This window comes from Oncorhynchus nerka, linkage group LG6, assembly GCF_034236695.1.
Source record: "Oncorhynchus nerka isolate Pitt River linkage group LG6, Oner_Uvic_2.0, whole genome shotgun sequence".
In the NCBI taxonomy this organism is placed as follows: Eukaryota; Metazoa; Chordata; class Actinopteri; order Salmoniformes; family Salmonidae; genus Oncorhynchus; species Oncorhynchus nerka.
This window is the reverse complement of record NC_088401.1, coordinates 66,320,324-66,340,689: the sequence shown is the minus strand read 5'-3', so window position 1 is coordinate 66,340,689 and position 20,366 is coordinate 66,320,324. Positions and strand designations below refer to the sequence as shown.

The 20,366-nt window shown below is 50.7% G+C and overlaps 1 protein-coding gene across 6 annotated transcripts in view; it reads left to right on the top strand.

Annotated features, from left to right (window-relative positions):
• The window catches only part of diaph2 (diaphanous-related formin 2), a 736,531-nt gene that overhangs the window by 644,034 nt on the left and 72,131 nt on the right, over positions 1-20,366 (top strand). For 5 of the 6 annotated variants that reach the window (XM_029662409.2, XM_029662405.2, XM_029662406.2 and 2 more), the window contains 2 exons: positions 11,264-11,362; positions 12,619-12,669. In XM_029662409.2, the coding sequence (XP_029518269.1) occupies positions 11,264-11,362; positions 12,619-12,669 (150 nt within the window). The remainder of the gene's footprint in view (positions 1-11,263; positions 11,363-12,618; positions 12,670-20,366) is intronic. The other variant, XM_029662408.2, reaches the window with a different exon arrangement.

The window sequence follows — 20,366 nt, the reverse complement described above, 5'->3', positions numbered from 1 at the left end:
TGTCTACCTCCCTCCCTCCCTCTTCTACCTCCCTCCCTCCCTCTCTACCTCCCTCCCTCCCTCCCTCTGTCTACCTCCCTCCCTCCCTCTGTCTACCTCCCTCCCTCCCTCTGTCTACCTCCCTCCCTCCCTCTGTCTACCTCCCTCCCTCCCTCTACCTCCCTCCCTCCCTCTCTCTCTACCTCCCTCCCTCCCCTCTCTCTACCTCCCCCTCCCTCTGTCTACCTCCCTCCCTCCTCTGTCTACCTCCCTCCCTCCCTCTGTCTACCTCCCTCCCTCCCTCTGTCTACCTCCCTCCCTCCCCTCCTCCCTCCCTCCCTCTGTCTACCTCCCCTCTCTACCTCCCTCCCTCCCTCTGTCTACCTCCCTCCCTCCCTCTGTCTACCTCCCTCCTCCCTCTGTCTACCTCCCTCCCTCTCTACCTCCCTCCCTCCCCTCTCTCTACCTCCCCCTCCCTCTGTCTACCTCCCTCCCTCCCTCTGTCTACCTCCCTCCCTCCCTCTGTCCCTCCCCTCCCTCTCTCTACCTCCCTCCCTCCCTCTCTCTACCTTCCTCCCTCCCTCCTCTACCTCCCCTCCCTCTCTCTACCTCCCTCCCTCCCTCCCTCCCTCCCTCTCTCTACCTCCCTCCCTCCCTCCCTCTACCTCCTCCCTCCCTCTGTCTACCTCCCTCCCTCCCTCTCTCTACCTCCCTCCCTCCCTCCTCCCTCCCTCCCTCCCTCTACCTCCCTCCCTCCCTCTCTCTACCTCCCTCCCTCCCTCTCTCTACCTCCCTCTCTCTCTACCTCCTCCCTCCCTCTCTCTACCTCCCTCCCTCCCTCCTCCCTCCCTCCCTCCCTCTGTCTACCTCCCTCCCTCCCTCTGTCTACCTCCCTCCCTCCCTCTGTCTACCTCCCTCCCTCCCTCTCTCTACCTCCCTCCCTCCCTCTCTCTACCTCTACCTCCTCCCTCCCTCTCTCTACCTCCCTCCCTCCCTCTCTACCTCCTCCCTCCTCTGTCTACCTCCTCCCTCTCCCTCTCTCTACCTCCCTCCCTCCCTCTGTCTACCTCCCTCCCTCCCTCTACCTCTACCTCCCTCCCTCCCTCTCTCTCTACCTCCCTCCCTCCCTCTGTCTACCTCCCTCCCTCCCTACCTCCCTCCCTCCCTCTGTCTACCTCCCTCCCTCCCTCTCTCTACCTCCCTCCCTCCCTCTGTCTACCTCCCTCCCTCCCCTCTCTCTCCCTCTCTACCTCCCTCCCTCCTCTGTCTACCTCCCTCCCTCCCTCTGTCTACCTCCCTCCCTCCCTCCTCTACCTCCTCCCTCCTCTGTCTACCTCCCTCCCTCTCTCTCCCTCCCTCCCTCCTCCTCCCTCCCTCTCTCTACCTCCCTCCCTCCCTCTGTCTACCTCCCTCCCCTCCCTCCCTCTGTCTACCTCCCTCCCTCCCTCTGTCTACCTCCCTCCCTCCCTCTGTCTACCTCCCTCCCTCCCTCTCTCTACCTCCCTCCCTCCCCTCCCTCCCTCCCTCCCTCTGTCTACCTCCCTCCCTCCCTCCTCTCCCTCCCCTCCCCTCCCTCCCTCTCTACCTCCCTCCCTCCCTGTCTACCTCCCTCCCTCCCTCTCTCTACCTCCCTCCCTCCCTCTCTACCTCCCTCCCTCCCCCTCTACCTCCCTCCCTCCCTCTGTCTACCTCCCTCCCTCCCTCTCTCTACCTCCCTCCCTCCCCTCTCTACCTCCCTCCCTCCCTCTACCTCCCTCCCTCCCTCCCTCCCTCTGTCTACCTCCCTCCCTCCCTCTCTCTACCTCCCTCCCCCTCCCTCTCTCTACCTCCCTCCCTCCCTCTCTCTACCTCCCTCCCTCCCTCTGTCTACCTCCCTCCCTCCCTCTGTCTACCTCCCTCCCTCCCCCTCCCTCCCTCCCTCCCTCTGTCTACCTCCCTCCCTCCCTCTGTCTACCTCCCTCCCTCCCTCTGTCTACCTCCCTCCCTCTCTCTCCCTCCCTCCCTCCTACTCCCTCCCTCCTCTCCCTCTCTCCCTCCCTCTCTACCCCCTCCTCTACCTCCCTCCCTCTCCCTCTCTCTACCTCCCTCCCTCCCTCTGTCTACCTCCCTCCCTCCCTCTGTCTACCTCCCTCCCTCCCTCCCTCCCCTCTCTCTACCTCCCTCCCTCCCTCTGTCTACCTCCCTCCCTCCCTCTCTCTACCTCCCTCCCTCCCTCCCTACCTCCCTCCCTCCCTCTCCCTCCCTCCCTCCCTCCTACCTCCCTCCCTCCCTCTCTACCTCCCTCCCTCCCTCCCTCCCTCCCTCCCTCTGTCTACCTCCCTCCTACCTCCCTCCCTCCCTCTGTCTACCTCCCTCCCCCTCTCTACCTCCCTCCCTCCCTCCCTCCCTCCCTCTCCCTCTACCTCCCTCCCTCCCTCTCTCTACCTCCCTCCCTCCCTCTGTCTACCTCCCTCCCTCCCTCCCTCCCTCCCTCTGTCTACCTCCCCTCCCTCCCTCCCTCTGTCTACCTCCCTCCCTCCCTCTCTCTACCTCCCTCCCTCCCTCTGTCTACCTCCCCCTCCCCTCTCTCTACCTCCCTCCCTCCCTCTGTCTACCTCCCTCCCTCCTCTGTCTACCTCCCTCCCTCCCTCTGTCTACCTCCCTCCCTCCTCTCTCTACCTCCCTCCCTCCCTCTCTCTACCTCCCTCCCTCCCTCCCTCCCTCTCTCTACCTCCCTCCCTCCCTCCTCTACCTCCCTCCCTCCCTCTGTCTACCTCCCTCCCTCCCTCTCTACCTCCCTCCCTCCCTCTCTCTACCTCCCTCCCTCCCTCTGTCTACCTCCCTCCCCCCTCCCTCTCTCCCTCCCTCCCTCCCTCTGTCTACCTCCCTCCCTCCCTCTCTCTACCTCCCTCCCTCCCTCTGTCTACCTCCCTCCCTCCTCTCTACCTCCCTCCCTCCCTCTACCTCCCTCCCTCCCTCTCTCTACCTCCCTCCCTCCCTCCTCCCTCCCTCCCTCTCTCTACCTCCCTCCCTCCCTCTCTCTACCTCCCTCCCTCCCTCTCTACCTCCCTCCCTCCCTCTCTACCTCCCTCCCTCCCTCTGTCTACCTCCCTCCCTCCCTCTGTCTACCTCCCTCCCTCCCTCTCTCTACCTCCCTCCCTCCTCCTACCTCCCTCCCTCCCCCTCTACCTCCCTCCCTCCCTCTGTCTACCTCCCTCCCTCCCTCTCTACCTCCCTCCCTCCCTCTCTCTACCTCCCCTCCCTCTACCTCCCTCCCTCCCTCTACCTCCCTCCCTCCCTCCTCCCTCCCTCCCTCCCTCTGTCTACCTCCCTCCCTCCCTCTGTCTACCTCCCTCCTCCCTCTACCTCCCTCCCTCCCTCTACCTCCCTCCCTCCCCCTCCCTCCCTCTCCCTCTACTCTCCCTCCCTCCCTCCCTCTCTCTCCCTCCCTCCCTCTCTACCTCCCTCCCTCCCTCCCTCTACTCTCCCTCCCTCCCTCTCTCTACCTCCTCCCTCCTCTCTCTACCTCCCCCTCCCTCTGTCTACCTCCTCCCTCCCTCTGTCTACCTCCCTCCCTCCCTCCCTCTCTCTACCTCCCCTCCCTCCCTCTGTCTACCTCCTCCCTCCCTGTCTACTCCCTCCCTCCCCTCCCTCCCTCTCTCTACCTCCCTCCCTCCCCTCTCCCTCCCTCCCTCTCTCTACCTCCCTCCCTCCCTCTCTCTCCCTCCCTCCCTCCCTCTGTCTACCTCCCTCTCTCCTCTCTCTACCTCCCCTCCCTCCCTCTCCCTCCCTCCCTCCTCCCTCCCTCCCTCCCTCTCTCTACCTCCCTCCCTCCCTCTCTCTACCTCCCTCCCTCCCTCTCTACCTCCCTCCCTCCCCTCTGTCTACCTCCCTCCCTCCCTCTCTCTACCTCCCTCCCTCCCTCTCTCTACCTCCCTCCCTCCCTCTCTCTACCTCCCTCCCTCCCTCTGTCTACCTCCCTCCCTCCCTCCCTCTCCCTCTACCTCCCTCCCTCCCTCTGTCCTCTGTCTACCTCCCTCCCTCCCTCTCTACCTACCTCCCTCCCTCCTCTGTCTACCTCCCTCCCTCCCTGTCTCTCTACCTCCCTCCCTCCCTCTGTCTACCTCCCTCCCTCTCTGTCTACCTCCCTCCCTCTCCTCCCTCCCTCTGTCTACCTCCCTCCCTCCCTCTGTCTACCTCCTCTCACCTCCCTCCCTCTCTCTACCTCCCTCCCTCCCTCCCTGTCTACCTCCCTCCCCTCCCTCCTCTACCTCCCTCCCTCCCTCTCTCTACCTCCCTCCCTCCCTCTGTCTACCTCCCTCTCTACCTCCCTCCCTCCCTCTGTCTACCTCCCTCCCTCCCTCTGTCTCTCTACCTCCTCCCTCTCCTACCTCCCTCCCTCCCTCTGTCTACCTCCCTCCCTCTCCCTCTGTCTACCTCCCTCCCTCCCCCTCCCTCCCTCTGTCTACCTCCCTCCCTCCCTCTGTCTACCTCCTCCCTCCCTCTGTCTACCTCCCTCCCTCCCTCTGTCTCCCTCCCTCCCTCTCTCTACCTCCCTCCCTCCCTCTGTCTACCTCCCTCCCTCCCTCCCTCTCTACCTCCCTCCCTCCCTCTCTACCTCCCTCCCTCCCTACCTCCCTCCCTCCCTCTCTCTCCCTCCCCTGTCCCTCCCTCCCTCTCTCTACCTCCCTCCCTCCCTCTGTCTACCTCCCTCCCTCCCTCTGTCTACCTCCCTCCCTCCCTCCCTCTCCCCTCCTCCCTCCCTCTGTCTACCTCCCTCCCTCCCTCTGTCTACCTCCCTCCCTCTCTCTCTCCCTCCCTCCCTCCCTCTCCCTCCCTCTCTCTACCTCCCTCCCTCCCTCTGTCTACCTCCCCTCCCTCCCCTCTCTACCTCCCTCCTCTCCTCCCCTCCCTCTCTACCTCCCTCCCTCCCTCTGTCTCCCTCTCCCTCCCTCCCTCTGTCTACCTCCCTCCCTCCCTCCTGTCCTACTCCCTCCCTCCCTCTCTCTACCTCCCTCCCTCTGTCTACCTCCCTCCCTCCCTCTCTACCTCCCTCCCTCCCTCTGTCTACCCCTCCCTCCCTCTCTACCTCCCTCCCTCTCTACCTCCCTCCCTCTCTCTCTACCTCCCTCCCTCCCTCTCTCTACCTCCCTCCCTCTGTCTACCTCCCTCTCCCTCTACCTCCCTCCCTCCCTCTGTCTACCTCCCTCCCTCCCTCTGTCTACCTCCCTCCCTCCCTCTGTCTACCTCCCTCCCTCCCTCCTCCCTCTCCCTCCCCTCCCTCCCTCCCTCCCTCTCTACCTCCCTCTCCCTCTCTACCTCCCTCCCTCCCTCTCTCCTCCCCTCTCTGTCTACCTCCTACCTCCCTCCCTCTGTCTACCTCCCTCCCTCCCTCTGTCTACCTCCCTCCCTCCCTCTGTCTACCTCCCTCCCTCCCTCTGTCTACCTCCCTCCCTCCCTCTGTCTACCTCCCTCCCTCCCCTCTCTCCCTCCCTCCCTCCCTCCCTCCCTCCCTCTCTCTACCTCCCTCCCTCCCTCCTCTCTACCTCCCTCCCTCCCTCCCTCTGTCTACCTCCCTCCCTCCCTCTGTCTACCTCCCTCCCTCCCTCCCTCTCTGTCTACCTCCCTCCCTCCCTCTCTCTACCCCTCCCCTCTCTACCTCCCTCCCTCTGTCTACCTCCCTCCCTCCTCTACCTCCCTCCCTCTCTGTCTACCTCCCTCCCTCCCTCTGTCTACCTCCCTCCCTCCCTCTCTCTACCTCCTCCCTCCTCTGTCTACCTCCCCTCCCTCCCTCCCTCTGTCTACCTCCCCCTCCCTCCCTCTGTCTACCTCTCCCTCCCCTCCCTCCCTCCCTCCCTCCCTCTGTCTACCTCCCCCTCCCTCTGTCTACCTCCCTCCCTCCCTCTGTCTACCTCCCTCCCTCCCCTCTGTCTACCTCCCTCCCTCCCTCTGTCTACCTCCTCCCTCCCTCTCTGTCTACCTCCCCTCCCTCCCTCCCTCTGTCTACCTCCCTCCCTCCCTCCCTCTGTCTACCTCCCTCCTCCCTCCCTCTGTCTACCTCCCTCCCTCTGTCCCTCCCTCCCTCCCTCTGTACCTCCCTCCCTCCCTCCTCCCTCCCTCCCTCCCTCTGTCTACCTCCCTCCCTCCCTCCTGTCTCTCCCTCCCTCCCTCTGTCTACCTCCCTCCCTCCCTCTGTCTCCCTCCCTCCCTCCTCCCTCCCTCTCTCTCTCTACCTCCCTCCCTCCCTCCTCTACCTACCCCTCCCTCCCTCTGTCTACCTCCCTCCCTCCCTCCCTCCTCCCTCCCTCTCTGTCTACCTCCCTCCCTCCCTCTGTCTACCTCCCTCCCTCCCTCTGTCTACCTCCCTCCCTCCCTACCTCCCTCCCTCCCTCTGTCTACCTCCTCCCTCCCTCCCTCTGTCTACCTCCCCCTACCTCCCTCCCCCTCTGTCTACCTCTACCCCTCCCTCCCTCTGTCTACCTCCCTCCCTCCCTCTGTCCCTCCCTCCCTCCCTCTGTCTACCTCCCTCCCTCCCTCTGTCCTCCCTCCCCCTCTGTCTACCTCCCTCCCTCCCTCTGTCCCTCCCTCCCTCTCTGTCTACCTCCCTCCCTCCCTCTCTGTCTACCTCCCTCCCTCTCCTCCTCCCTCCCTCTGTCTACCTCCCCCTCTGTCTACCTCCCTCCCTCCCTCTGTCTACCTCCCTCCCTCTCTCTGTCTACCTCCCTCCCTCTCTCTCCCTCCCTCCCTCCCTCTGTCTACCTCCCTCCCTCTCTCTACCTCCCTCCCTCTGTCTACCTCCCTCCCTCCCTCTGTCTCCCTCCCTCCCTCTCTCTGTCTACTCTCTACCTCCCTCCCCCTCTCTGTCTACCTCCCTCTCCCTCTCTCTGTCTCCTCCCTCCCTCTCTCCTACCTCCCTCCCTCCTCTGTCTACCTCCCTCCCTCCCTCTGTCTACCTCCCTCCCTCTCTCTGTCTACCTCCCCTCTCTGTCTCTCCCTCCCTCCCTCTGTCTACCTCCCTCCCTCCCTCTGTCTACCTCCCTCCCCCTCCCTCTGTCTACCTCCCTCCCTCCCTCCTCTCCCTCCCTCCCTCTCTGTCTACCTCCCTCTCTCCCTCCTCCCTCCCTCTGTCTACTCTCTACCTCCCTCCCTCCCTCTGTCTACCTCCCTCCCTCCCCTCCCTCCCTCCCTCCCTCTGTCTACCTCCCTCCCTCCCTCTGTCTACCTCCCTCCCTCCCCTACCTCCCTCCCTCCCTCTGTCTACCTCCCTCCCTCCCTCTCTCCCTCTGTCTACCTCTCCTCCCTCCCTCTGTCTACCTCCCTCCCTCCCTCTCCCTCCCTCCCCTCCCTCTGTCTACCTCCCTCCCTCCCTCTCTACCTCCCTCCCTCCCTCTGTCTACCTTCCTCCCTCCCTCCCTCTGTCTACCTTCCCTCCCTCCCTCTCCCTCCCCTCCCTCTCCTCCCTCCCTCCCTCTGTCTACCTCCCTCCCTCCCTCTCTCTGTCTACCTCCCTCCCTCCCTCTGTCTACCTCCCTCCCTCCCTCTGTCTCTGTAATGTATTTACTAGGGTGCACTATTACATGTTTTAATTAGGGGGATAACAAGGGCCCTGGCTCTCTGCCGGATTTGTTAACTTCACACATCATAATTCGCTTCCCTCTCCCCATCAAGGTACCTGGCTGTGTGTGTGTGTGTGCGTGCGCGTGCTTGCATGAGTACTTACGTGTGTGACTTATTGTCCTCTAGCCCTGGGAGAAGATGAAGGGGGAGGAGACACACAAGTTAAGTGTCACCATAGGGGAAGGAAGAGGGGACGATTGAGGAGGGGGTAGCAGACAATGAAGTGGGCCTGTGTGTATATCTCTGGTGTCTCTGGGGCTGTTGAGAGGACTAGTGGAGCGGGTCAAGGCGCAGGGTCCTAAAACTCCCTCCGAGACATTTACTGCCCTGGGCCTCTGACATTGAATTATTTCTACAACATATGCAAGTGTGTAAGCGCACGTGAACGCATCCATACAGACATACAAGTACATGCACGGACACATGCAAACACACACTCACTATATCAGAAAGATTCACAGTATTATAGCTAATCTCATACTATTTTACACATTTTGCTATTAGGCTGAAATACATTTTTGCTGTTTTAGATCTCATGGAGTCAGGACACAAGACAGAACATTCTCAACTTTTTTCCCATAACTATTTGTCTTAATATTAACACAAGTTGATAGACCAAAGTATCATCTGTCACAACATGTAAACCAACAACCAAATATCATTTTTTAAACCATAAAATCATTATGGGGTTTTGTGTGTAGATTGATGAGGGAAAAAGGCTGTAACATAACAAAATGTAGAAAAAGTCAAGGGGTCTGTATACTTTCCAAATGCACTGTATGTATGTGTATATAAACTCAGCAAAAAAGAAACGTCCCTTTTTCAGGACCCTGTCTTTCAAAGATAATTAATAAAAATCCAAATAACTTCACAGATCTTCATTGTAAAGGGTTTAAACACTGTTTCCATGCTTGTTCAATGAACCATAAACAATTAATGAACATACACCTGTGGAACGGTTGTTAAGACACTAACAGCTTACATACGGTAGGTAATTAAGGTCGCAGTTATGAAAACTTATGACACTAAAGAGGCCTTTCTAATGACTCTGAAAAATACCAAAAGAAAGATTCCCAGGGTCCCTGCTCATCTGTGTGAACGTGCCTTAGGCATGCTGCAAGGAGGCATGAGAACTGCAGATGTGGCCTGGGCAATAAATTGCAATGTCCGTACTGTGAGACGCCTAAGACAGCGCTACAGGGAGACAGGATGGACAGCTGATCGTCCTCACAGTGGCAGACTTCGTGTAACAACACCTGCACGGGATCGGTACATCCGAACATCACACCTGCGGGACAGGTACAGGATGGCAACAACAAATGACCGAGTTACACCAGGAACGCACAATCCCTCCATCAGTGCTCAGACTGTCCGCAATAGGCTGAGAGAGGCTGGACTGAGGGCTTGTAGGCCTGTTGTAAGGCAGGTCCTCAACAGACATCACCGGCAACAACGTCGCCTATGGGCACAAAGCCACCGTCGCTGGACCAGACAGGACTGGCAAAAAGTGCTCTTCACTGATGAGTCGCGGTTTTGTCTCACCAGGGGTGATGGTCAGATTCACGTTTATCGTCGAGGGAATGAGCGTTACACTGAGACCTGTACTCTGGAGCGGGATCAATTTGGAGGTGGAGGGTCCGTCATGGTCTGGTGCGGTGTGTCACAGGATCATCGGACTGAGCTTGTTGTCATTGCAGGCAATCTCAACGCTGGGAAGGAAGACATCCTCCTCCCTCGTGGTATGCCACCAGCCATAGTGCTCGTTCTGTGCGTGGTTTCCTGCAAGACAGGAATGTCAGTGAAGAGCCAGCGAAGAGCCCGGATCTCAATCCCATTGAGCACGTCTGGGACCTGTTGGATCGGAGGGTGAGGGCTAGGGCCATTCCCCCCAGACATGTCAGGGAACTTGTAGGTGCCTTGGTGAAAGAGTGGGGTAACATCTCACAGCAAGAACTGGCACATCTGGTGCAGTCCATGAGGAGGAGATGCACTGCAGTACTTAATGCAACTGGTGGCCACACCAGATACTGACTGTTACTTTTGATTTTGACCCCCCCCCCTTTGTTCATGGACACATTCCATTTCTGTGAGTCACATGTCTGTGGAACTTGTTCAGTTTAAGTCTCAGTTGTTGAATCTTGTTATGTTCATAGAAATATTTACACATATTAAGTTTGCTGAAAATGAACGCAGATGTGACGTTCGTCATAAGGATCGGACCAAGGCACAGTGTGGTATGCGTACATTCTCTTTTTAATGAACGAACAAAAAAAACAAACAACCAAACAAAACGTGAAGCAAAACAAACTTGTGCTGACAGGCAACTAAACATAGACAAGATCCCACAACAGAAAGTGGGAAAAGGGGCTGCCTAAATATGATCCCCAATCAGAGACAACTATGAACAGCTGTCTCTGATTGGGAACCATATTAGACCAACATAGACATACAAAAACCCTAGACATACAAAAACCTAGAGTACCCACCCTAGTCACACCCTGACCTAACCAAAATATATAGAAAACAGAGATATCCAAGGTCAGGGCGTGACAGTACCCCCCCCCCCCTTTTCCTTCACTCTGTGGTCCAACTCATCCCAAACCATCTCAATTGAATCGTGGTCGGGTGATTGTGGAGGCCAGGTCATCTGATGCAGCACTCCATCTTGGTCAAATAGCACTTACTCAGCCTGGAGGTCTTTTGGGTCATTGTCCTGTTGAAAAACAAATGATATTCCCACTAAGCGGAAACCAGATGGGATGGTCGCTGCAGAATGCTGTGGTAGCCATGCTGGTTAAGTGTGCCTTAAATTCTAAATAAATCACAGACAGTGTCACCAGCAAAACACCATCACACCTCCTCCTCCATGCTTCACGGTGGGAACCACACATGCATTAATCATCCATTCATCTACTCTGCGTCTCACAAAGACACGGCGGTTGGAACCAAAAATTTCAAATTTGGACTCATCAGACCAAAGGACAGATTTCCACCTGTCTAATGTCCATTGCTTGTGTTTCCTTCCCCAATCAAGTCTCTTCTTCTTATTGGTGTCCTTCAGTAGTGGTTTCTTTGCAGCAATTCGACCATGAAGGCCTGATCCACACAGTCTCCTCTAAACAGTTAATGTTGAGATGTGTCTGTTACTTGAACTCTGTGAAGCATTTATTTGGGCTGCAATCTGAGGTGCAATTAATTATAATGAACTTATCCTCTGCAGCAGAGGTATCTTTGGGTCTTCCTTTCCTGTGGCGTTCCTCATAAGAGACAGTTTCATTTTTGCGCTTGATGGTTTTTGCGACTGCACTTGAAGAAAAATGTACTTTTTACAAGGCATACCTGTTAATTGAATTGCATTCCAGGTGACAACCTCATGAAGCTGGTTGCGAAAATGCCAAGAGTGTGCCAAGCTGTCATCATTGCTACTAAGAATCTAAAATATTAAATATATTTTGATTTGTTTAACCCTTTTTTGGTTCCAACATGATTCCATTTGTGTTATTTCATAGTTTGAATGTCTTCACTATTATTCTACAATGTAGAAAATAGTAAAATTAAAGAAAAACCCTTGAATGAGTGGTTATGTCCAATCTTTTGACTGGTACTGTATGTATGTGCTTGTGTGTGTATATTTTTCAGTGAGTGTGCATATCCTCTAACCATATTCCCTGTCTGTCCTGTCCTACAGAGGGAGGAGAGAATGAAACAGGTGTGATGGACAGTCTAATGGAAGCCCTGCAGTCCGGAGCCGCCTTCCGCGACCGCCGAAAACGAACCCCGCGCAACGGTAAGGTCCCCACACCTCTGTTGAAGTAACCTCCTCCCTTAGTCTCAACCATAGTTCTTAATATGAAAGGAGTGTTGCCGGACCAAGTCCGGGATATGCCGAGGGCGTACACATGTCTGTGTGTGTGTACGCGCATGTTCTTCTGTATGTGTCTGTGTGTGTGTCACTACACACACTACACACACACACTTGTACTGTCCCCGGTGCACTTCATTACACATTCATTGTCACATTGTCATTCATAAGGCTCTGATTACAATAGAAATGGGATGTGAGCAGGGTCTATGGGCTACAGGCTCCAGCGGTGGAGGGGATTTAGCATAATCCTAATGTTAACATATTCCATCCTGCCATGATGAATGGCCTGTGCCCAGGGGGATGGTAAGGTGCCACCTGGTAGAGGTTACATTGATATGCAGGTGGTGAGACAGAGCCCTGTCTGTCTAGAGGAGCCACAGGTGCTGCTCTCTCTGTGGTGGACGAGTACTGTGATATTCCTGATGCTAATCTGCTCATTGGGCCTCATGAGGGTTAGCGTAATTTAGCATGATCAGATAGAGTGAGTATACACAGAGGTTTAGTAGGCCCAGTCCAGCAACAGCTTCTTCATCCCTTATTAACAACCTCAACGACAAACATACCAGCATATGCACACCATGGCAGAACGAATCGTCCTAAATTAACTGTCACTATGTCAAATGTCAGAGATATGTTGCCAGACCTGTTAATTTCCCACATTGTCTCGCCTCCCTCTTATCTTGGCCAATCACGTCTCCCTACCAGGGTCCATGTCAAGGTTTGTCCAATAAGACCTGGTTAATGAAACAGGGTGTCACAACTCACAACACACACTCCTGAATCATTCTCCTAGCTTGGTCTGCACTCACTGACAGACAGCTATCCATGTAGAGGAGAACATACATGCTCGCTCGCACGCACGTACGTGTTTCATCTTCCCTCCGTCTACAGTATCTCTTCTACTCTAACATGGTCCATCAAGACTGACATGATTGCCAACAGCCCAAACTAACACAATGTATTTTCCTTCTCAAGTGCCTTCTCTCTCTCTGTGTGAGTGAGCATGTTTGTACAGTGTGAGTGTGTGCTGAGGTGTTGTGCCAACAACCAGACTTTTCAGAGTGGATAATTGGTGCCAAACTCCTGAAAAGACTCATGTCTGACATCGTTCTCTTTTTCTCTTCCCCCTCTCTTTCTCCTCCCTTTCTTTTTCTTCTGTTTACTTGGTCATGTTGCAGGTGATCAAAGTCCATGCAGTCCTGTCTCTCGGTGGCCGGGTGCTAACCATGGTAACCCAACCAAAGCTGTGTCCGTAGTTTAACCCTTTCCCTGCCCCGTACAGCACCGCCTCCACTCCTGGCTGTGTAATTCTCATCTGGCATCTTCCCCCACCAACTGATCCAGAGCTGATGTACTCTCTGACAGACTCCTACACTGAGCTTGAACTGTCTGATTACTTATCTGACTCCTGTCAATTAGGATACATAGTGTTATCTTGTTTCAACCAGTGGTAATAGCAACTCAAAGTAAAAATAAAATTTAAAAAACTTAATGTGGTCACAGATTTATTAGATTGATTTGAATGATTAGATTAGGTTGCAGACAGATTGTTTATCTCAAAAACAGGAATGAATATTGGGATCTGGCCAAAAGTAGTGCACTATATAGGGAATGGGGTTGAATTTTGGTCGCACCTCAGACTTGAGTAGTACTCTTGAGCTTCCCTCCTGCTTTAATAACTCAGTGACTCAAATCTCAGTCTGGTTTCTGAGTAGTACACCAGCTCTTGTATTGTAGAGCTTGTTCCCCATTCCTGTAGGCCTACGCTGATAGAGCATGACGTCACATCCTGTCTCATGGCACTTTATAGGAAAGGCTTTGTCACCAACACGAGTGCTATAATTGCTTTTTGTCACGTGTCGCCACGCGCGGATTTGTTTGTTGTGTTCCTTCCCTCACTCTTCCTTTTCCAGCTAGGGCATTCTGGGAAATGTCAACCGTTGCACAAAGCGCAAACACCCAAAAACGACTCCCCTGGCCTACTTTGAAACAACTGTCTGTGGCGCAATGGTTTGATTATTCTTTTTTTCAACCACCACTCTAATCTAATCTGCTGTATCTATGTGGAGTGCATTTTTCACTGTTGACTGTCTGTCTTTGCTTTGACATGTGTGAATGGAGTGACAATGAAATGTGGAACTATCACAAGTTTGTTTAGTTTTTAGGATATCTAATACACTCAGTCAAATGCAATAAAAAAAAATAGGTACCAGTTGTATTGCGGGAAGGCTTAGGATATTTAGGACTTGGGATAAAGGGATCTCTGTAACACTTTATATTACAGCCCCTTAATAAACCATTTATAAACAGGTTGTAAAGAGTTTAATCCCCATGTATTCATCATTATTCCTTCATTTGTAAATGTCAATAAGCAATCTGTAAATAGTCATTTTTGCATTTATAAACACTTTTTGAAATGATTTATTAATTATTTATAAAATAATGAATAAGGTGTTTGATTATAGTATGTTCACAATTTGTAAATTATTAATAATGTACTACTCATGCTCATACTCATACTTATTAATCAGCTATAAAGGAGTAATTGTTAACTCATCCGATCATTTATAAGGCATTTGGTAATGGTTGATTAATGGTTTGACTCACCATTTATATACTAATGTATGAATATATTTATGTATGTCATGAATGGTTTATTTATTATTTGTTTGAGTTTTTAAATGTGAGTAAAAGCACTTACTAATACTTCAGCTGATTATTAATGTAGATCCTTATAAACCATTTACTAATTATTAATCAACTACTTTGCAGCCCCTAATTTAGTGTGCACTATATATACTTTATAAACGTTTATAGATGACTTGTTACTCCCCCAAAGTTGGCTACATTAGTAGACAGTACCTGATGCATCACCAATGGCTAAAAATAACCTAAAACATGCAATGGTAAAATAAGATTTTTTCATAAGCTTCATAACTGCAGCCATAACAAAGACCTGATAAATCACAAGTGATCATCAACTTCGGCAACTTGTTCCTGTTCTATGTCGCTGCGCTGTTTGTGTATTCACTCCCTGAACGTGCTTCCCGACTTTCGGCGTACATCGTTACAGAATGACGACTTGTCAAAGGGAAACATTAGGGAGTGGGTTTTTGTGTGAGTTGGGTGTGATGTCGGGTCCGGATGTTGGAGCCAGAGCTTCCTGGGAGGCCTCAGTCGGTTTGTAGGCTCCCATGCCTTAGCGGGTTCGATGGGCTGCCATAGCGAAGCTGGGTGAACAGGTTCCCGTGCCTCTTCATCTCATTATACACAGGCAATATTTTGCCATATCTAGAAAGTATTCACCCCCCTTGGTATTTTTCCTATTTTGTTGCCTTACAACCTGGAATTAAAATAGATTTTTGGGGGAGGTTTGTATCATTTTATTTACACAACATACCTACCACTTTGAAGATGCAAAATATATTTTATTGTGAAACAAACAAGAAATTAGACAAAAAACAGAACTTGAGCGTGCATAACTATTCCCCCCCCCTTCCCCCCAAAGTCAATACTTTGTAGAGCCACCTTTTGCAGCAATTTATTTTTTAAATTTTTTATTTCACCTTTATTTAACCAGGTAGGCCAGTTCTCATTTACAACTACAACAACTGTGACAAAATAAAGCAAAGCAGTGTGACAAAAACAACACACACATGGGATAAACAAACGTACAGTCAATAACACAATATACAAATCTATATACAGTGTGCAAATTTAGTAAGATTAGGGAGGTAAGGCAATAAATCAGTCATAATAGTGGCAAAATAATTACAATTTAGCATAACACTGGAGTGAGAGATGTGCAGATGATGCAAGTAGAGATACTGGGCTGGTATTATCTGGTAGTTGGGTGGGCTATTATCTGGTAGTTGGGTGGGCTATTATCTGGTAGTTGGGTGGGCTATTATCTAGTTGGGTGGGCTATTATCTGGTAGTTGGGTGGGCTATTATCTGGTAGTTGGGTGGGCTATTATCTGGTAGTTGGGTGGGCTATTTACAGATGGGCTGTGTACAGGTGCTGTGATCGGTAAGCTGCTCTGACAGCTGATGCTTATAGTTAGTGAGGGAGATATGTCTCCAGCTTCAGTGACTTTTGCAATTCATTCCAGTCATTGGCAGCAGAGAACTGGAAGGAAAGGAGGACAAAGAGGTGTTGGCTTTGGGGATGACCAGTGAAATATACCTGATGGAGCGCGTGCTACGGGTGGGTGTTGCTATGGTGACCAGTGAGCTGAGATAAGGCGCGGGCTTTACCTAGCAAAGACTTATAGATGACCTGGAGCCAATGGGTTTGGCGATGAGTATGAAGCGAGGGCCAGCCAACGAGAGCATACAGGTCGCAGTGGTGGGTAGTATATGGGGCTTTAGTGACAAAATGGATGGCACTGTGATAGACTACATACAATTTGCTGAGTAGAGTGTTGGAGGCTATTTTGTAAATGACATTGCCGAAGTCAAGGATCGGTAGGATAGTCAGTTTTACGAGGGTATATTTGGCAGCATGAGTGAAGGATGCTTTTTTGCAAAATAGGAAGCCTATTCTAGATTTAATTTTGGATTGGAGATTAGTCTGGAAGGAGAGTTTACAGTCTAACCAAACACCTAGGTATTTGTCGTTGTTCACATATTCTAAGTCAGAACAGTCCAGAGTAGTGATGCTAGTCGGGCGGGCGGGTGTGGGCAGCGATCGGTTGAAGAGCATGCATTTAGTTTTACTAGCACTTAAGAGCAGTTGGAGGCCACTGAAGGAGTGTTGCATGGCATTGAAGCTTGTTTGGAGGTTGATAACACAGTGTCCAAAGAAGGGCCAGATGTATACAGAATGGTGTCGTCTGCGTAGAGGTGGATCAGAGAATCACCCGCAGCAAGAGCGGTTACAGCTGCAAGTCTCTTGGGGTATGTCTCTATAAGCTTGGGGCATATAGCCACTGGAATTTTTGCCCATTCTTCAAGGCAAAACTGCTCTATCTCCTTCAAGTTGGATGGGTTCTGCTGCTGTACAGAAATCTTTAAGGCACACCACATATTCTCAATTAGATTGAGGTCTGGGCTTTGACTAGGCCTTTCCAAGACATTTAAATGTTTCCTCTTAAACCACTCGAGTGTTGCTTTAGCAGTATGCTTAGGGTCATTGTCCTGCTGGAAGGTGAACCTCCATCCCAGTCTCAAATTTCTGGAAGACTGAAACAGGTTTCCCTCAAGAATTTCCCTGTATTTAGCGACATCCATCATTCCTTCAATTCTGACCAATTTCACAGTACCAGGCAGTTAGCAAGTTTGGTAGGCTACTAATGACCAGCAGCAGCATCAGAGCTTGGAGAAGCCTAATTACCGTGACTAAACAGTGACGTAGAATTTGACTGCCGTCATAACTCGTGACCACAGGTGTGGCGGTAATACGGTCACGGTAACAGCACTAGGTCTAACCCCATTAGGTTATGACAGCTATGGTGGGTCAGAGAATCATTTTGACATACGAAGGCTCCCAAGGAGTGTGTGGGAAATGGGTTCTGTAATGAATGCACCATTCTGTATGGGACATTTGTATTACATTTCTATCATATTGCGAGCGGTTAGAGCGCCGATCTTTAGGTGCACTTTGAGGAGTCCCAAATGGCACCCTATTCCCTATATAGTGCACTACTTTTGACCAGAGCCCTACAGGCCATAGTCAAAAGGGGTGCACTACAAGGGGGATAGGGTGCCCTTTGGAATGCAGTCAGAACTTCTGGGAAAATAAAGAATCAAGCTCCCCCACCACCAATGGGTGATTTTACGATTAAAGGTGCCTTCTTCCAAATCACTGATAAACTGTCTTTTGGAGGAGGCTGTTGCTATTTTGGCTAGAAGGGAGTGTCAGCTTTTGGTGAGTGATGGTGTTATTTCTAGGTCAGGACAATGGTGGTTTCTCTGTGCTTCTCCCTTCCTCCTCGTTTTGTTTTCATTTTCATCACATTACAACGTACAACTAACTCAGAACTGACAAGAATTCAGCACAGAAATCCCTCCCTCTCAGAGACAACAGCACTTGCATCATTTCATGTCCACAGAATCTACGCCTCCTGCTTAGTCATGTATGCTGTAATCTCACAGTTTCAAAGTGTGATTATCATCCCAAGAATGAGCGTCACATACAAGAGTTTCACCCAGTATCTGAGAAGCTTCTTGGTTTACATTGGAGGAGTCCATTCAAAAGCAGTTTGTCTTCACCATTGTTCAGATGGAACTGTACTCACTCACACTTCCTTAAAATTCTTGCGTCGAGCCATCCCGGATCCGGGATCGTGACTACAGCCTCAAGTCCATTACCATAACGCAACGTTAACTATTCATGAAAATCGCAAATGAAATGAAATCAATATGCTAGCTCTCAAGCTTAGCCTTTTGTTAACAACACTGTCATCTCAGATTTTCAAAATATGCTTCTCAACCATAGCAAAACAAGCATTTGTGTAACAGCATTGAAAGCTAGCATAGCATTTAGCATTAGCATTCAGCAGGCAACATTTTCACAAAAACCAGAAAAGCATTCAAATAAAATCATTTACCTTTGAAGAACTTCGGATGTTTTCAATGAGGAGACTCTGTTAGATAGCAAATGTTCAGTTTTTCCTGAAAGATTATTTGTTTAGGAGAAATCGCTCCGTTTCCTGCGTCACGTTTAGCTACGAAAAAAACCTGTATCCAGGATTGTGTAAATCTATCCACAAGCTCATTAGCATAACACAACGTTAACTATTCATGAAAATCGCAAATGAAATTAAATCAATATGCTAGCTTTCAAGCTTATTCTTTTGTTAACAACATTGTCATCTCAGATTTTCAAAATATGCTTCTCAACCATAGCAAAACAAGCATTTGTGTAACAGCATTGATAGCTAGCGTAGCATTTAACATTAGCATTCAGCAGGCAACATTTTCACAAAAACCAGAAAAGCATTCAAATAAAATCATTTACCTTTGAAGAACTTCGGATGTTTTCAATGAGGAGACTCTCAGTTAGATAGCAAATGTTCAGTTTTTCCTGAAAGATTATTTGTTTAGGAGAAATCGCTCCGTTTTCTGCGTCACGTTTGGCTACGAAAAAAAAACGAAAATTCAGTCATCAAAACGCCGAACTTTTTTCCAAATTAACTCCATAATATCGACTGAAACATGGTAAACGTTGTTTAGAATCAATCCTCAAGGTGTTTTTCACATATCTCTTCATGATATATCATTCGTGGAAGTCTCCTCTCTCCTCTCAATCACTGGATGACTGCGTGCAGCTTGTAGATTACGCAGCAATTTCAACAAAGGACACCGGGCGGACACCTGGTAAATGTAGTCTCTTATGGCCAATCTTCCAATGATATGCCTACAAATACGTCACAATGCTGCAGACACCTTGGGGAAACGATAGAAAGGGCAGGCTCATTCCTGGCACATTCACAGCCATATAAGGAGATATTGGAAAACAGAGCCTCAAAAATCCTGCTCATTTCCTGTTTGAAGTTTCGTCTTGGTTTCGCCTGTAGCATCAGTTCTGGGGCACTCACAGATAATATCTTTGCAGTTTTGGAAACGTCAGAGTGTTTTCTTTCCAAAGCTGTCAGTTATATGCATAGTCGAGCATCTTTTTGTGACAAAATATTGCGCTTAAAACGGGCACGTTTTTTTTTATCCAATAATGAAATAGCGCCCCCATAGCTTCAACAGGTTAAGAGTCTCTAGGTACATTACGAAGAGGCTGGTGCATAACGAGGAGGCACCAATCCTAATTAAAGACCATTTCCAGAACATTTCTAACATCTCTGCTTCTACAATTGTGTAGAAGGTAACAAACCCTTGTGAGGTCATCATAACCTACTTGATGCAATTATAGAAGCCAGTCCTAATTGACAGACAGTGATTGGATTGACAGAGTTTAGAACCAGATATTCTGTTGTGTGGGTGCACGTCTGTTCCATCTCCTCAACCAGACGTGCTATACAGTAGGCATGATGTGTGGGTCAACTCAGGCTACATGATTTCCAGAAAATAGTATTTTTTCCTTCTAAATGGAAAGTATCAATTCAATTCAGAAAACATTTTTTATTCTCAAGGGGCTTAACGTCACTAGTGTTAAAGTGGTAGTGCAGGCCAAAACATACAACATTATATAAATAGGCTACATAACCAACAACATACAACGGTATACATCAACATTAAGATGGAAAGCAGTCAGACGTCCTTTGTCCTTGTCTTGTCGTGTCCCGTGTATATATATATATTTACATCTTTTTTCGCCTATCTTTTATATATTTTATTTTCCAAAAACTCAACTTCAAAACACTCTCCTGCAACCCGCCTCACCAAATAAAAAAATTAAATAGATATATTATTTACCTCATCTGAAATCCACAATAGAAGCTAGCCAGAAGCTAACCAGGAGCTAGCCAGAAGCTAGCCAGTTTACTGGCTAATGTTAGTATTCAGCTAACCACGGTTTGTGGTCATCAGCTATTCTTTAGCTCGAAAAGCTATCGGCAGTTTTGTACAACGCGACTCAGACCAGAACATACCGGACCTATTTTTCTCTCCATTTCCCTGGATTTCAACCGCAAGCTCTGGACATTTACACCTGGATCTCGCAGCTAGCTAGCTGCTATCCTTGTGACTTTTGGCTTACATCGATCCCAGAGCAAACATAAATTACTCCGGAGCTAGCCAGCTGAAGAGTTCCATCAGGCACTCCTGGGCTATAATCACCTATCCGGACCCGTTTTACTGCCGATGCGGAGCCCCACCGGGCCTTCATGACTGGACTACCGACGTTATCAGTTTTTTTAATTCACTGCTTTAACACACTCTGCCAACCCGGATGTTCTAGCCGTGTCTGAATCCTGGCTTAGGAAGACCACCAAAAATTCTGAAATCTTCATCCCTAACTAAAACATTTTCA